We start from the raw sequence: 18,084 nt of genomic DNA on the forward strand, positions 1-18,084 counted from the left end.
AGGGCAGCAGCAGGCAAGTCAGGAGAGGACTGCTGTGCCAGTGGGTAGCTCCCTGGCTGGGGATCGAACTCATGCTGCAGTGGCTGCGGACAGCTTCATAGATTGCGTCTTAACCCCTTGTGCCACCAGGGAGGCCCACTACTGCAGTTCTTGACAACTCAAGTGCGTATCCTCTGATAAGATAACCCTATATATTCCCAACTCCCACAAAAACTTAAAGGGCCCATAGTCTCATTAGATGGAACCCACTGTTTTCTAATCATCTCTGTTTTTCACAATGTGTGCACTTTGCAGTGTGGGTACACAGTCTTATTCAACTGAACTAGTTATTTGTTCTAGTGCCAGGCTCAGTGGTGCCCAAAATGTTAATAAAGCTAGTGCAGAGGTCCTGAAAGAGAAGGCCAGGACTTGCAGAGGACAGAAGGCTGCTGAGCAGGATGAGATTAAGGGCATGTCAGGAGGTCACCTGTGAGAGAAGTCATTCAGCAGGGAACATCCCAAAGCCAGAAGACTCTAAGCTTCACAGAGAAAATCAAGGAATTCAAGGAGACAAGATTGACTATTGTCAGGAGGGTGATTCATTTCAGGGACCTGATGAGGGCCTAATATGGCCTGAGGCTTTAAAACTCCTGCTAGTTATCATCTGTATTTTACAAGCAGAGAAACTAGGAGTGGACGTTAAATAACAAATAAGAAGCAAAGCTGAAATTTGAACCCGGGTCTACCTTTCCTCAAAGTCCACAGGGTGTCTGTGTTCCAGAAGCCACTAGGGGAGCCAGAAACTTTCCATCAGGTCTCAACTGCATTTCCAGTTCTTCAGAGGCCTCTCCCTGATTCCTTTACTAGGTCAAGACTGCTTGCTTAGGTTCTCAGAGGCCTATGCCCCACCGTCATTGCACTTATGATACTGGGGATTTTTTTTTTTTTAAGAAGATTTATTTATTTTTATACAAGAACTTATTTTATATAGGTCGGAGGCGCGGAAGGGTGAGAGAATTCACCAGAGACAGCGGGAAGCAGAACAGGCAGACGGATAAAAGACACTGCTGAGGGGAGCAGCAGGCAAGGAAGGCAGAAGAGGTTTGCCATGCCATGTGGGAATCTCCCTGGCTGGCTGGGAATCGAACCCGCACTGCAGAGGCTGCGGACAGCTTCACAGTGCAGCGCTCAACCCGCTGCGCCATAGGGGAGGCCCGACACTGGGGATTTTACATCTCTTTCCATAACAACGTCTCCTCCACTATACCAGCAGGTACAAACTTGAGAGGCTACAAAGACCTTATGGCTGGCAATGCCAAAATAGATCTGACCCTCTAAAGTTTACAGATCTCTGTACTAGACTGCAATTCCTCTTGGGCAGGGGTTATAGCTTTTTAATCACCATTGTAACCCCAGAGCCATGATAGCTTGGTTCAAAGCAGACATTCAGTAGTACTAGTTTAGAGCTAATAGTGAAATCTGGAAGGAACTTCAAATATAGGAGCGATTTCCAGTGTCACAATGCCCAACAAGCAACCCTGCAATGACTGCAAATAGCACCGGTATTTTTAACTGAAAAATTCCCAACCAACATCTATTGACCGAAAAATACATTTTCAGTGAGAGAACAGTTTTTAATAAAACCAAGTGCTATTCTTTTCATTTTCAGTAACAAAAGAACATGTTTACTTTTCCCACATTGGTCACTGTGTCAGAGTTAGTCCACCACTGTGTGGCCTTGAGCAAGGGATTCAGCCCTTACTCTCTTATTTGTCCCAGCCTGCATGACCGCTTGGCCTTGCCATGTTGCCAACAAAGCTCACCCACTCTGGGTGAACAAAAGGAGAAGATGTCAGTACTAATGCTCTAGTCCAGGGGTTGGCAAGCTAGTAAATATTTTAGCAAATGAAAAATAGTACTGAAATATTTTAGGCTTGGCAGCTCATAGTCTGTGTCACAGCAGCTCTGCCCCTAGAGACAGGCAGCCTTGAGAAGGAATGAGCACGGCCAGGGGTCAACAAGACATCAGTGTAAAAAAAATAGTAACAGTACAAAATACAACAAAGCAAAAACAGACAATTATAAATCAGAGACATCCTGCAGGGGAGGAGGTGGGAGAGGGATCGGAGGGAGGGAGGAGCACAGGGGACTTTGGTGATGGTGCACGGGTGCATTGGGGAAGGAAATTCTATGGGGACTACACCTGAGTGTGGGGGAGGGGGAGAAGCAACTATGGTTTAAAAATGAACAATGATGTAAAAAATAAAAAAAAAATTGAAAAAATGAATTGGAATTGGAAAAAATAAAACCTGGTTTATGGATATAGAAATAGGGACATGTAATTTTCTGAAGTCAGGAAATATTCCTTTGCTTTCCCCCCCAACCCCGTGATTTATAATGATAAAAAACTATTTTTAGTTCCACATAATAAAAGGCATCGGCCCAGCCCCCAGGCTGTAGTTCACCGTTCTCTGTTGTAGACAACAGACTTGCCCAGGGATGGCCACAACATTCTTGACACCTGAGAAAACAGGCAGCAGCAGAGACTATGGAAAAGAGTTCAAAGGGCCCCACAGTCCTCTTTAGCCTGTGACTTGCTTGTGGGTCTGCAGTGTGGTTACATTAAAGAAAGCCTGAGTAGAAATGGTGATGGTGGGAGGTCTAGATAGGTGGTCTCCAAACTCCTTTGATCTTCACTTACAGCATGTGCCCCGATTATTTGTAGCCATGATATCTCACATATGACCTGAGCACAAGTCAAAAGCTAGAAAAGCAAGAGCACATTATAAGTTATAAGCCAAGTATAGCTGCTTTACTCATCCTTAGTGTCCAGTGACCTCCCGTTCAGGAAGTCAGGAGGCATATTAAGTCATATTAAGCTCAGTTTAATATGTGTGATATAAAATAGACAACAGGCAATTAAAAAAAAAAGCTATTGACTATAAATAGCTTCCTGTGTGTGGGTTGATCATAATGCCTCAAGTTGGAGGACCTAGATTGCTCGAGAATCTAAAACCTATGATCTAGAGTCTCCATAAGAGGCAAATCTCAACAGACCAGCCTGTGAGTAGGGAGAGAAGGGGTGGGAGTAGCCCCGTGTGGTCAAGAGACAGCTGTTTTATGGCCACGGTGGGCTTCAGGTCAGCCAACCGACCACACAGGCTGCCCTGCTTCTGGCTAGCCTGCACTGTCAGAGAAGTAGGAAGGGGCAAACTCTGAACCCAGGAATGACGTCCTGAGGGAACTTCACCCAGGGATGTTTTTAGACTCCACCTCCATTTCCACGCCGAAGGGAGCTCCCAGATTACAACTTCCTGCACACCACGGTCCTGACTTCCTGAACGGGAGGTCACTGGACACTAAGGATGAGTGAAGCAGCTGTACTTGGCTTATAACTTATTAATTCTCTCTCTCCCTCTGTCTGTCGCCCTCTCTCACCGCCTGTCTCTCCCTCTCACTGTCTGTCGCCCTCTCTCCATCTCCGTCTCTCTCAAACTCTGTCTCTGTTTCTCCCTGTCTCCATCTCTCTTCCTCCATCTTCATCTCACTCTGGCCCTCTCCCCCTCTCTCCCCCCTCCCCCCTTCCTCTCTGTCTACTCCTCTTCCCATTCCCCTTGTGAATAAACCTTTCATTTTTTTCTCTGTTGCCTGCTTTTGGTCTTGTCTGGAGCTCTTAAACATGAGGGTGAAGACTTATACCCGTGTCACCCTGATTCCCCCTGCGGTTGCCCTGTAACACCATCAGTTTCCCCAAGCCAACAACCTCAAATCAGAACTTGCCCCCATACACTATCCCTCTCCTCTTCTCCTGGCTACCTTTGAATCTCTGCCAAAAGCAGATAATGGCAATTCTGAGTCCCCTGCTGTGTCAAGCACTATGTCTCTGCTTGTTCTCATGTGGGGTGTCTGTCTTTATTTCCACCCTGCAATTCTCTACTTTTCATAGACTGTCAATGTATAGGCCTTAAAATAAGTGAAAAAGGGAATATATTACTTAGTGGGCTTCATTTTTCAATATAGTCCAAGTTTGCTCCAATGCAAAGATTCCATCAGCTTTGAGAGAAAAACAGATTTACCTCATGTGAAAGTAAGTGCAACTGACATGACTAGAGGCGATTTAGCCTTAACATTGTTTTTGATGTGCAGTTGCTGGGGATGGCCTGGCCTAGCAAAGAACACACAAAGCAAGACCCACCTGAGGCCCATTGTGCACACACACATGGTCAGTATCAGTGGGCTCCGGCAGGACCACTGTGATGGCTGTTTAGCTGAGGAAGAGGTTTATCTGTGAAATTCTTCATTGGTTAATGAGACCTTTCTCTGTCAAGTAATGCCTTCAGAACATCAGTGTTCCCAAATATCAGAATATTTTTATTCCTACCACTTTCTTTCCATTTTACTTTTATATTATCCTATTTTACTTTCAAAAACCTGCCTTTAAATTGCTTATCTAGTGATTATGCTCTTTAAAATTAAAACTTACTAGCCTCTAACAAATCTATACATTTGCCAGGTGACATTTTTATTTTGCCTCTCCATTTCCCCACTACACTCTACTCTCCATCCTTCTCCCAAGTTCCCTCCACCTTCTCCTCCCACCTTCCCATATTCTCCTCCCACCTTCCTGTGTGATTTTGCTCGGGACCTCTGGGCTGTACTGTGCAAGAGTTTCCTCCATTTCTCACTATGTCCCAAATCTGGACAGAGTTCTGGGGCACTCGTATCAAACATGACACCAGAGGGGTGACTGGAGATGAAGTCGACAGTGCTCTAGAAGGGCGGACTGTTGCTCATGAGGCTGTCATGTTATACAGGATATGTTAACATCAGAAGCCCCAAGGCATCACCAGATTTTCAGAGGAGACTTTAGTTGATATTTTTAATGTTAAACTCAGCTTAGAAAGAAAAGATAGGAGCATCCTTGGTGACACAAGGGCTTAAGAACCACACTGTGAAGCTATTCACAGTCTCTGCAGCATGAGTTTGATCCCTGACTCACCAGGGAGCAACCCACATGGCGCAGCAGACCTCTCCTGTCTCACCTGCTGCGTCCCTCAGCAGTGTATTTCAGTCAATCTGCCTGTTCTGTTCCCCACTCTGTCTCTGGTGACTCCTCTCACCCCCCGCTACTCTGGCCTGTACCCCGGTTCTTGTATGCATAAATGAATAAGTCTTTTAAAAAATAGAAGATAAAATGATGTTCAACAGCTTCTGTTTACGAAGAAAATATGAAAGTTCAAGAGGCTTTTGGGAAAACATTAAAAATAAGACTTCAAAGTAATAAGAAGTTAAGATTCAGTTATTTAGAAAACTTACTTAGGTGGGGAGATATGTCTAGACATTGCAACACTTGATTCAAGTCCACAAATGAGAATCCATGCTAGTTGAATGGGGATAACAAGTTATTTTGTTTGCATTTTTCCTGCTTTTAAAAAGTCACCAGCTACAGTAAAATACATGAAGATCTTTGCCACGTAAGCCTCTTGAGATGTACTTACTAAGGTTTGTTTCTGATTCCTTGTCCATAAGAAAACACAGCTCTTGAAGATTCCCTTGCAACCAAATCCTGATAGACTCAATTTTTTCATCTCTTATATGTAGCTTGTCTGTTAGAGTTTTTACTTCTTTCAAGATCTCATCACCATCATTGACCAACTCCTTAAAAAAAATAGTATTTTGCAGTGTGTGAATACAAAATGCAACAAAATAAATCAAAACATACTCTAATGGAATCATATACAAGATAACACTACATATGCAAAATTGGTGTTAGTCAATGTAACATAAGTGGTTGTTCATTGCAAATTCACAAAGTTCTATAAAAGACCTCAAAGGAAATGGATTAGCAAATGAGAAGGTTCAACGAAAAGCTCACTGGACTCAAATTTTTAAGTGGGTAGGATGGTGGTGGTGGCAGCACCTTCACCATGGTGCCTTCAGAGCAGCGCAGGGACTTGCAAAGGAAATGCAGCATGGTGCAAATTTAGGAGAAAGAACGTTGGGATCTGACTGGTTCTGAATTTGACTCCCCATTCAGCGTTAACTGTATGGTCTTGGACAAGTTACTGATACTTTGATTCTCAGCAGCTTCATCTGAAAAAGGCATTACTAACAATTTCCTCATCTCTTGTGTTAAAGCTTAAACAAGAACCACCTTAAACTTCAAGTACTTAAAAGGGGGCAGAGCCAGGATTTAACTGCAGCTTACTTGCCTCTAAAGGGGGGAAGGGGGCAGATGTTGCTGGGCTGCTAAGACATGGAGGATAGAGGGCAATCAGGACTAACAACTGTCATGACATGTGTTCAATTTTGCTTGGGAAAAAAAAAATAAGTCATTCCAACTTTAACTGAGCTAGAGTGGGAAGACAGTCTCCTGAATGATTAAGATTTCATAGTGACATTTGGCACAAGGGACACGGTTTGGGATGCCATGCATGTATACACACCTTACTCATGTGCACGCACACACACGCGGTTTGCACACACACAAATACACACTTGTTAAGTAGGTACCTATTTTTAGAAATAGGATACAAAGAAAACTCACCTTAACTGTGACGTGATATTCATTCCACAAACCCATATATTGTGCTAAAATAAAGGGTGATAAAATGCAAAGGTTACTGAGACAATTTGACCATTTAAATAAAGTAAATGCTACTTGTTTTTCAAAAAACCTTTGTCAGGGTCTCCCAGTTTAATTTTTAAAAATTCTTTTAAAATACACATACCAGGGCCTCCCTGATGGCGCAAGGGGTTAAGACAACCACCTATGTAGCTATCTGCAGCCTCTGCAGCACAAGTTCGATCCCCGGCCGGCCAGGGAGCAACCCACATGGAGCAGCAGACCTTTCCTGTCTTGCCTGCTGCTCCCTCCAGCATTGTATTTCAGTCAATCTGCCTGTTCTGTTCCCCACTCCTGTGAATCCTCTCACCCCCCCACACCTCTCGCCCGTACCCCAGCTCTTGTATGCATAAACAAATCTTAAAAAAAGTACACATAACATAAAATTCACTGTCTTATCATTTTTAATATAGTTGCATTAAATACATTCACACTATTGTGTAATCATCACTACCTCCACGTCTTTCATCTTGCAAAAGTGCACCTTGTTTCCACTTGTAGTGCCAGCAGCCACAGGGCAGATTCACTATGGATTCTGCCAGGTGGATAAAGGAGAGCGCAGAGCCCTCGGTGGATTTTTCAGGCTTTAATATTCTCTCAGGGAAGCAGGTAGCTAGGCACACGCGGCAGGGAGGCTGGCATGCAAGGAAGCAGAATGGGCCGGGCAGGGAGCACGGGGAGGCAGGCAGGCAACTGAGGCCCCCCACCTCCCTCACAAATCTTTACACTCATTCTCTCTGGCATTTCTCTCTTCTCTCTCTCTCTCTCTCTAACTCACAGTCTTGCCTCTTCCATAGTCATGCTGTTTCACTTCCGCTCACTGCTGCCACTTTATCTTCACCTCTAGGCCCAGCTGTGCACACTTACGCATGCGTGTGCACCCATATCCAGGTGTCCACAATCAGGCTTGCGCACCCCGTGCCCACGCTCCCAAGCGCCTTCTGCATCAACACAATCAAGGCCGCAGGTGATCGCCACGGAGGCCAGTGGCTCAAAAAGCCTATTAATTCACTTACCTGCATTCCCCAGCTCGGGGTTTTTCGCCTACAATCTACCCATCATTTCCCCGCAAGCTTCTCTTGGCCGATGTGGAACACTGTAGCCATGACCCGCAAAAGCAAACAGAATGCAACTGAAGCCAACAGAATACAACTAAGCCCAGTCCTCTAAGGTGTTAGGGCACCAACCGAGGGGCGAAAAGAGAAGTAATTGGCACTAGCAGGTGATCTAGCAAGTTGACTACCGAAGGCACTGCTTATGTGAGGTTTGTTTCTGATTCCTTGTCCATAAGAAAACACAGCTCTTGAAGACAGCTCCTCTGTCACAGGGCAGGGAGAGGGGCACCCAGAACCCCCAAACCTGCCTGCTCTAAATAGGTTCTGCCATCTGCCACATTAAGACAAAACATACAAAACCTTTAATGGAAAGAAACTTTAAATACAATTAGTGTGCAACAAAGAAAAGGGGAAGAATATAGTTTCCAAACCAAGCACCTGAAGTTACCCATCGCCTCGTGGGTAAATGTCCAGCCAAACAGGGTTGGCCCAAAGCAGTGCCACTGAGACCCGAAAGCCTACAACATGGCTAAGGCACCTTCTGGTGGGGATCCAAGGGAAAAGGCAGAAACAGCCCTTTTTTCCAGGGAGGAAAAGAGTAAAATAAAAATCAAGATAAAAGCAACCATTGTTAACCTCCCCATGGGTCTCTCACCCACCTCTGGTTCAACCAGTCCAGTGCTGAGAAGTGCGGCTTCTTCATGTCTCTCTGCTCCATGTGCCTCCTCCAGGTCTCCTCTGGCTCTCCATCCTGCTTCTTCCTTTCTCCAGTTTCCTCATCAGCTTCTTCTTCCCCTGCTCAGCAACACCCTCCCTTGGGTGTGGTATGGAACTTGGAACCTCCCCTTTCCCTGCGGACCACCCTCTTATGGAACCACCCTGTTCGCTCACAGCATCTACCATCACACACCAGGAGCCATCACGCTTTCTGGCCTTCTCTGGCTGCAGTCTTGATACAGGGCAGCAAGGGGCACTAAAACTGGCCAAGGACACTGCCCAAATAATTTACCTGTCACTGTATAAGTTCTTCACCTGCACGCACAATTGCAAGACTACTTAGGTTCAGAGAACAACAATAGCATTTATTTAACAAACAAGGAAAAACAGAGTCACTGAGGCCACAAATGGCTGTTTACCTCACCCAAAGCAGTGTCCAGTGTTTTAAATTCCTAAACAAAGAGGTCCCCAAGACAACAGCTTCCTGGCATTGAGTGCCTGGAGCATGTCGCAGCCCGTATATAGGCTGGGATCCAACTCATGAAGACACCAGAAGACAACAGGAGATGTTCCCCAGAGCTGCTGAGATGCCCCAGCACAGCACCAGTCAACACTGACAACATTCAGCTGCAGCAGCTGAATGACCCCACAAACCACCCAAACTCACACGGCTCAGAGAGGGGCCCAACTCCCCAGGTCCTTCCCTTCCAGGCTGTAATAGCAGCAAAGCTGGGAGCAGTTTCAGTTTCTCGGCTATCTAAAGCCTCTGAAATTTTCTTCTCTGATATTGGCTGCTGGAAGCCTCTCCATGTCCTTCAGAGGCCCGCAACAGCCTCTGGAAAATCGGCATGGTGGGGGCAGAAATGTCAACCCCAAATCACTGAAGATTCGAAAATACTGAAATCCTGAGTGCTGAATCCTGGGGGCTGCTTCTGCAGTCCTTGGTACTTCTTATCAGTGTCTCCACTCCCACCCACACTTGGTTTGCATTTCACCTGGGGCTATTCATCCTCACCAGCAACACCCACCCTGGGGCGCCAACTGCAACAGTCTTTGGTTTCAGCTCCTGGTAACAGTCTCAGCCAAAAGCCATCCACCCCCAGGATGTACTCTGAGATTGGCGATACAAACACACTACACTCCTTTGGGGGTAATCACTCAATCCCCAGGGGTATGTGCACTGCTGTCACTCCAACACTGGGCCTTCATAGCCAACAATGTAACAAGCAGACCCCTGAACTAAGGCCAACCTTTTGCACGTGCACGTGGGTTGGGGAAATGTGGATAGGAAGCTCCACACGTGGCCTCTCCTGGTCCCCACTCTGGCTGCAGTTTCCACCACAAGCCATGCTCCCCACCCAGACTCCATGGACGGGTTCCTTAGCACCTCACTCTTACTCAGAAGTGAACAGGGCATCACCCACTTAAGAGGCTTGCTTGCCTTCTTTAGCATCTTTTGAGCTGCTTAACAACCGCTCAGGATTTACTGATCTTGGCACCAGCTTTTTGCCTTATCTAAGTTGGCTTTTTATTTTTTTTTTTAAATAATAAATTTTATTTTTATATTCCCCATACAATTGCAGCCCCCCCATTCTGACCCCAATCCCTCCCCTCCCGCCCCCCACCCCCCAAAAAGTGTCTCTGGTTCATAGTTGTTTGTTGATTTTGATTTTCACTTTCTTAGAGTTATTCATTTTCCTGGTCCCTTATTTAAGTTTTCTAGATTCCTGCTATGAGTGAGACCATCCGGTATTTTTCTTTTTCTTTCTGGCTTATTTCGCTGAGCATGATCCCTTCCAGAGCCATCCATGTTGCTGCAAATTGCATGTGTTTATCTTTTTTGAATGCTGAGTAATATTCCATGGTATATATGTACCACATCTTCTTGATCCAGTCAACACATCTTCTGCATGGCTGCAGAGTACCTGGTGAGGCTTTCCTCCCTTGGCCAGCCTTGGGCTGCTCTCATACCCACCCGTCTCTGCTCTGACTTGTCTGTCCGCAGGGGCCATTGCCACTCCCGGCCATTGTCACTGCCCTTGGTGGCTCCCTGGCTGGCGAGCACGGCCACCCGCTGTGGCCCTGGGAGAGCTGGTCAGCGCACAGGCTGCTTTAGGCACTGATACCCAATGGCGAACCCTTCATTTTCCATCTCCTGGGTGTGCAAATGATCCCATCCACCCCCAGGTACCATAGTCATAACAGCCAACCTCCCAAAGTCCTGCCATCTGGTGGAATTGTTTGTCCATCTGTTTTAGTCTTGTGTCCCCACTGGGCAGGCTCTGAATAATGAATCACAATTCCTCTTTCTTCCCAGATGAGGCTGCTGCCTAAGGGGTAGTGGGCTGATCCTCACAGGCCTCCTCCACACCAGGTCTTGTAATGCAGCTCCCAGACCTTGTCCACCTCCTGTGCTCTGGTAGTGTCTTTAGCTCTTCCCACAGCCCCTGGACTTTGGCCACAACCTGTGCTGCCATGCTGCCTCCCGCGCTGTCCTTGAGTCCATTTGCAGAGCTGTCTGCATTGGATCCTGCCGACTAACACCAAGCGTGGTGGCAAGACTGCAGGCTGGCTAGGCAGGGGGTGGGGGCGGGCCTGGGAAGCAGGTGAGAACCCTCAAGGCTGCAGGTGATTGCTACAGAGGCTGGTGGCATAAAAGCCTAAATAATTCACTTACCCTACACCCCTCACTCCTGGCAATCACCATTCTACTTTGTCTCTGAACCAAAAATTATTTTTTTTAATAGAGGCATGTTTTATTTATTTATTTGTTTGTTTGTTTGTTTTGTTTATACAAGCACTGGGTACAGTCAGAAGCGCGGGAGGGTGAGAGAATTCACCAGAGCCAGAGCGGGGAGCAGAGCAGGCAGAAGGACCGAAGTACACTGCTGAGGGGAGCAGCGGGCGGCAGGAGAGGTCTGCGCGCCATGCGGGACCCTCCTCCGGTGGCTGGGTGGCAGCCGGGGATCGAACTGGCGCCGCAGAGGCCGTGGGCAGCTTCGCAACCCAGCGCTCAACCGCTGTGCCACCGGGGAGGCCCCCAAAATTATTTTTATCTAAAAATTTTTACTTTCCGAGTGGCAGAATAACTGGATCAGATTTGCCTTCCCATTGTAAACAAGCAGTTAATGGGACAAAATATATCAAATAGATATATTAGTTGTAATATCCAGTTTTCAGATGGTGGAGAATATACAATACAGGAATATAATACCTGACAAAAGGGAGACAAATGAGGTGAGCCTTATGATCAGCTTTCTGCTGGAAGCACTTTACAGACTACAGGGCAAGCAGAGCAAGGCAACTTTGCACACACAAAAATTTGTGCAAGGATTAGCAAAATGAATTCGGTAATGTATTGAAACAATAATAGCTTTTGAACAAGTGAGTTTTATCCCAGGAATGGGAGACTGGTTTGATATTCAAAGAGCAATCAGTGCAATTTACCATACAGATTACATAAAGGATCAACACCTGAGCTTCTCACAAGATGCTTGAATAGTTGAGGTCAGTTGAGGTCAGTCACACAGGCACAACAGGGTATTCAATAATACTCTGGACACCCCAGCCCAAGTGAAACCCCCAGACTGGCAACATGGCATTGCTGGGCACGTGCAGGGCACATGGAGGTGTCCTGGTTGGTGGTCTCCTGTGAATCCAGTTGGCAGTCAGCATCAATACCAGATACGTGAAGGAGTGGATCTTCAGATGATTCCAGTCTCCAACTTCTAAATTACCCCCGACCACTACACTGTCCCAGTTGATTGTGGAGCAGTCATATGCCGTCTCCACCAAGCTCTGACCACACTGCCAATTTTTAGGCAAAGTAAATGATTAATAATTTTTTTTTACCTCCATAGATAATTGGTTCAGTATCCCTCACAAAAGATGATTTACAGGTGATCAAAAGACACATGAAGCCATACTCAACGAATTTAGTCGTTAGGGAAATGCAAATTAAAACTACAGTGAAATGCCATTACATAGCGATTAAAATGTTAACAATTTTAAGTATTGGTGAGGATGTGGAGTATCCCATTGATGGTGGGTTGATAAATTTGTACAATAACTTTGAGAAATTGACTCTTTCTTATAATCATACACTAACCCTATAACCCTGTAATTCCACTCCTTAGTATTTACCCTAGAGAAATGAAAACAAATATTCATGCAAATGCTTGCAAACAAATAGTAACCAAAACCTGGAAACAATCTAAATGGATAAATAAAATGTGGTACATTCTAGGATGGAATATTAGACAACTCTAAAAAGGAGCAAGCCAAAGACATCAGTAACATGGCTGGATCCTAAAAACCAGCTTTCTGAGTGAAGGAAGCCAGTGGATATACAGCGCATATACTCTGTAATTCTACTTATAAATATACCCTAGAGTTGATTTGCATACATTCTATCTATCTAATCCTCAGTGACAGAGAGCAGATCAATGGTTTCCAGGAACTGGAGGTAACAGGGGAAATTTGTCAGTCATAAAAATACTCTCTATTTTGCTTGTGGTGGTAGTGGTTAAGGTGGTATATGCATTTGTCAAAATTCATTGATCTTAAAATGTGTGCACTTTAATGTATGCAAACCAGTAAAGTTAGTTTAAACAAAAGAAAAACTTTAATTCTCATATGTGAGACCACCCACAAAACATTACTTACTGTGATGAGATATCAGTTCCCAAGACAGGTGACTTGAGCGGTGGAGGAGATCTCCTTTTCCTTCTTTGTATTGCGCTGTGATCTTCTTCATATATGCAATATACTGGAAAGTAAAGGCAAGTGATTGCTTTAAGCCATTTAATTACTGTAGATTAATTATCTGTAGCATCATTCAACAAACACTGGTCTCTCCTCTGTGCTGCCTACTGTTCTGGGTGCAAAGGTAACTGTGGTGAACAGAGGCTTTACCAAGCTCACACTCTGGTGAGGGACATGAAGGATTCTGCTTCCTAGCAAGCATTTCAGCACCCAAATCAACATGGCATCTGAGTATAATTTGCCACAAAAAGAAAATAAAAGGTATTCTGCCTAAATGCATCGTGTCTGCACACACACAAAATGGTCCTTACACAAAATGTCTGTGCAGTGAGTGTTATAAGTCAGCCATCGGGCTTGACTAGATGGTTCAAGGTGAGAGGTGATTTTTCAGGTGAGGAGACCCCACAAGGTTGTTCACTCAGGTCAGCTGTTTCACTCAGATGGGCAATGATGGTTGTGGATGGGTATTAAAGTTGTGGCTTCTATTGTCATCACCCAAAGCTCAGGAACTCTCAACCCCAAACACTAATATCCCTGGGAACTCAGACAGGATGGGCTTTGGGATATAAATATGGCACTGGCCCAGTTTCTGGAGAGAAATAGCCAAATACCATAAACTACTGATGGAAGTCTAAGAAATACCATCCAGTACCGTGGAAGGGGTAGACACGGAAGGACTACTACAAAGCACACACAGTGTCTACGAGTCCTGTATGATCTGCGTCAGTGCTAGCAAGGCTTGTTGGCAGCTTCTGTAGTCAGCCAACGTGAAAGCTGCCTGAAGCAAAGTCCACGCCACTGTTGACTCGCCTGGTTCAGCTGGCCTCTCGTAGTTCTCTGACTATCCTGGACTGGTTTCCCTTTTGATCTCTTCTACTGTTTATACTTTCAAAGTTGTCTTTCTCCAGAGCTCTGCTCACAGCTCAATCTTCTCAGCAACACACTGTCCCTGAGGAATCATGCCCCTCTCCTACCTCGATGCTAATGACACCTACCCAGAACTTCTCTCTGAGCCCCAAATGAGGTGGGTGAGGTGCTCTTGCCTGGGTTTACTCTTTGTGCCCCTTGGGCAGATCGTTGCCCTCAAAACACTGAATCGCATGTATTCATTATATGCCCTTTTCCTCGACTGTGGGTTTCCTCAAGGCTTGGGGCAGTGTGTGATTCATCTCTACATCCACTGTACCTCTCCAAGGCCTGGGACTCATAAGGTGCTTAAAATGTTTGGTGAGGAAAGGAATGTGGTCAGCAAAATAGAGTGGTGAGAGAACAAGGTAACAGCATGGAATCATCTGGAGACTAGTAGATGGGCACTGAATCCCAATCACAGCTTTCGAATCAGTCTTTTCCATAGTCATTCAATTCGCTCACTCATTGCCAAAATCACAATGAAAGCTCCCAATCTTTTAACAAATAATCTACATCATCTTGATATGAAGACAGTCTGGTGAAATATTTCTGGAGGGATGAAAGTCCTTACAAGTTTGTTAGAAGGCAGGATTGTGGCACCCTTGTGGGGAGGTAGAGACAAGGGACATAGGCGATTATGTGTTAATGCTTTGTTTCCTGATCTGGTGCTCGTGACCCGGCCATGCACTTAAGACTTGGTTCTGACCTGCATCTACTTTAAGCTTCATTTGAAAAGTTTTAAGGGAAACTTTCCTTTTTATTTGCAACTTTTACAGGTCTAGGCAATCAACCAAAACCACTGTGCAAAGTGAAATGCTCTTGAACTTACTTTTTTTAATCTTTCATTTTCCAGGAGCAAAGCATCAGTTTTTAGGTCATGTACATAGATTTCATTTTCTAATTCCTTCAGTATTTCAAGGTGATTTTTGATTTTACGGCTTTCTTGCTCTCGTAAATGTTTCAATTCTTCCTTCACATTATCCTGCGCAAACATAAAACCCCAGTTATCTCATATAGTTCAACAAGCATGGAATCAAATGTCTGTGAATCAAATGTCTTACATCACATTCAGAGAGAGGTTCTAATTCCTGGACCAACAACAGAGGTAATGGATACCTTCCCTTAGAAAAACTTGATACTTAAGTCCGAAGCTGATTCATAGAAATTTATTCATGGGCTCTGGGAAACAGGTCTATGGACTCCAAGTTAAATAGTTGATGTAGGGCCTCCCCTGGTGGCGCAGTGGTTGAGCACTGGGCTGCGAAGCTGCCCGCAGCCTCTGTAGCACCAGTTTGATCCCTGGCTGCCGGCGAGGGTCCCACATGGCACACAGACCTCTCCTGCTGCCCGCTGCTCCCCTCAGCAGTGTATTTCATCGGTCTGCCTGTTCTGCTCCCTGCTCTGGCTCTAATGAATTCTGTCACCCTCCTGCGCTTCTGACTGTACCCAGTGCTTGTATAAATAAATAAATCTTAAATAAATAAAAAAAAATAGTTGATGTACCTTTGCAAAATACAGTATATTGTGATATATGAACAATTGTCTGGCAAAAGCAGGGAAATGTGGGGTGTTTCAAGGAGGATTTAATATTTCTTAAAGAAAGACGACTACTACATAGATTTATCAGAATTCTCTCTTCTCTTCTCTACTGAATTCTCTGTTCAGATTTTAGTTATTATACTGTTATAAAATGCCGTGGACCAGCCCTGAGGCGGCGGGAGATCGAGACAGTCTCAGGGATTGAGAACGAGTGGAAGGTGGTCGAAGGAATTAGGGCGAGGGACAAGAATGACACACAGACACACTCAAGGGAGAGCAAAAATCTGAGTGCAATTTATTAAAATCAACCTTCTCTTTTTATACATTTCTGTGGCAATTACCTAAGATTATTTTTCACAGTTTGTGGTAAATCATACATCAGATATGCAGTGAAACATAGTAAGAATTATTACATATTGTTTTTCACCTAAATTCCATTTAAGTACAATTATCGATGAATCAAGCACTTACTGTAATTTACTCAGAGGAGGTCTTTGTTATCCTAACCTTAACTTAAATATTACCTACATGATTTTTATTATGATCATGTTTCATATATTTATCATAACATTAGTTTTTAATTACCACATATTATTATTTGTTATTAGCATTTACTATAAAATCACAAAGATTACTTTTTCTTAGTCATATATTTAAGCATGTTCTAAAAGCTAAACCAGTTTAAAGCATACAGCTGGGCAGTGCAGCACAGGGCTATTGAATTGTAAGTTAAAGATTAACGGTGTGTGTCTCAGTGTTTTCAGGCAGTGTTTGTTGGTTGCTTATGGCGCCAATGCACAGCAATCTTTTCCTGTAACATCAGAGGGGGTCTGTTCTGCTTAACATGAACGCCAAAGTTTATTATGCTGAATCCCCTCGGGGACTGCACCTGTCTTAGGTCGTCAGGAGTCGCAGACATGCGGCTAGCCAGTGCCTTCTTTAGTCTGCCCCCGATCTTACCCGTCATTGACTGTCCAGTCCAGCGCACAGGGGAAGGGGGTCTTACGTGCTCTATTTGTGAGCATCCACAGTACAGCCACTCTTTATTTCATCCAATTACTGGCGATCAATGGTGGCAACAGTGGTATTGCCAGCCATGGAGGCAGGAGCCGCCACAATAAAACACATAATCTTGGGCCTCCCCCGGTGGCACAGGCAGTTGAGCGCCGTGCTGTGGAGCTGTCCACAGACTCTGCAGCACGGGTTTGATCCCGGCCGGCCAGCAAGGGTCCCACATGGTGCGGCAGACCTCTCCTGTCTCGCCTGCTGCTCCCCTCAGCAGTGTATTTCGTCAGTATGCCTGTTTTGTTCCCCGCTCTGGTGAATTCTCTCACCCTCCTGCTCCTTTGGCCTGTACCCCGGTTCTTGTATAAATAAATAATCTTAAAAATATATGTATTCAAAAAAACCCAAAAAAACCCCACATAATCTTCATTCACTATATATCATCACTAGCAGGAGCTTAAGAAAATAGAATTGTATATATATGATACACATACTTGTAAGTTTTCCTTTTCCTCTACACCCATAACGTTTAAAAGTCAGGTCTGATATGACTGCATCTCAAAGAAAAGTGTGTTTCCATTTTTAACTAATCAGATCCACACATGTTTATCATTATTAATTATTAAAGAACTAGTAAATAATCTCTTTACCTGCTCCCATTTCATCCATTCCCCCACCCCCTACCCCCATCCTCTGCCCACTTATCTGTGTCTTCATAGGGAGTTGTCAGGATAACAGATCTGAAAAGAAACTTAGGGAGCATAATTCAAATTCTCTCACACAAATAAGAAAACTGAGCCCCCTAATGATTTTCCCAATTACGTGCTAGTTGTCTTTGGAGTTTCTCTCTTTCTCTCTCCTTGGCCCTCTCCCTCCACTCACACACTTTCCTTCCCTTTCTCTCTAGACCCAATTTCAAAATGTTGGTACTCAAAGGGTAAGTTTAATAAATGTGAACTTCCTGAAAATGCCAATGGTGCCAGTTAAGCATTACTGTCTGTGTACAGCAGTATTCTAATAAGAGAAAGAAGACTGACTCTTTACCGTACTGAACGAGTATCCTGAAAAGTCCCTTAAGCACTGAGAAATGGACATGTCCAGTAAATACTTCTCCCTCATCAGTTCTATTAAAAAAGAGAAAGAGAAAAAGAGAAAAATAAGTACGCACAAAGTTTAGTTTAAAAACATTAAGCAAAATAAGACCTGTGCCCCCACCCATGCTGTGGTCATCCATGTGTTTTACTCCTCAGAATCAATCATTTCAGTCATTTTCGCCATTTTTCCTTTTCACTTTCTTAAAAAATGCTTATATGCTGTTTTTTTAATGTTGTCATTTTAAGGCATTTTCTACTCCCAAATATAGTAGAGGATATATTAATAGTAAATTTACTCTCAACCCCAGATCCTCCACTCTTACCTGCAACTCCACATTTTCGCCCTCTAACCTCCCCCCCAGAGTTAAGTTTTTTGCTTAAGTAAATGCCAGCTATT

The 18,084-nt window shown here is 44.5% G+C and overlaps 1 protein-coding gene across 1 annotated transcript in view; it reads right to left on the reverse strand.

The window, feature by feature from the left end:
- Nucleotides 1–1,470: 1,470 nt before the first annotated feature.
- Nucleotides 1,471–18,084, reverse strand: part of CCDC175 (coiled-coil domain containing 175) — a gene marked incomplete at both ends in the record, with an annotated part of 53,129 nt that continues 36,515 nt past the window's right edge. Inside the window, 6 exons of the mRNA XM_084240281.1 lie at nucleotides 1,471–1,526; nucleotides 5,478–5,637; nucleotides 7,472–7,545; nucleotides 13,042–13,144; nucleotides 14,879–15,031; nucleotides 17,638–17,717. Coding sequence (XP_084096407.1) covers nucleotides 1,471–1,526; nucleotides 5,478–5,637; nucleotides 7,472–7,545; nucleotides 13,042–13,144; nucleotides 14,879–15,031; nucleotides 17,638–17,717 — 626 coding nt within the window. The remainder of the gene's footprint in view (nucleotides 1,527–5,477; nucleotides 5,638–7,471; nucleotides 7,546–13,041; nucleotides 13,145–14,878; nucleotides 15,032–17,637; nucleotides 17,718–18,084) is intronic.

This window comes from Talpa europaea (genome assembly GCF_964194135.1).
Source record: "Talpa europaea genome assembly, chromosome: 8".
Taxonomy (NCBI): Eukaryota; Metazoa; Chordata; class Mammalia; order Eulipotyphla; family Talpidae; genus Talpa; species Talpa europaea.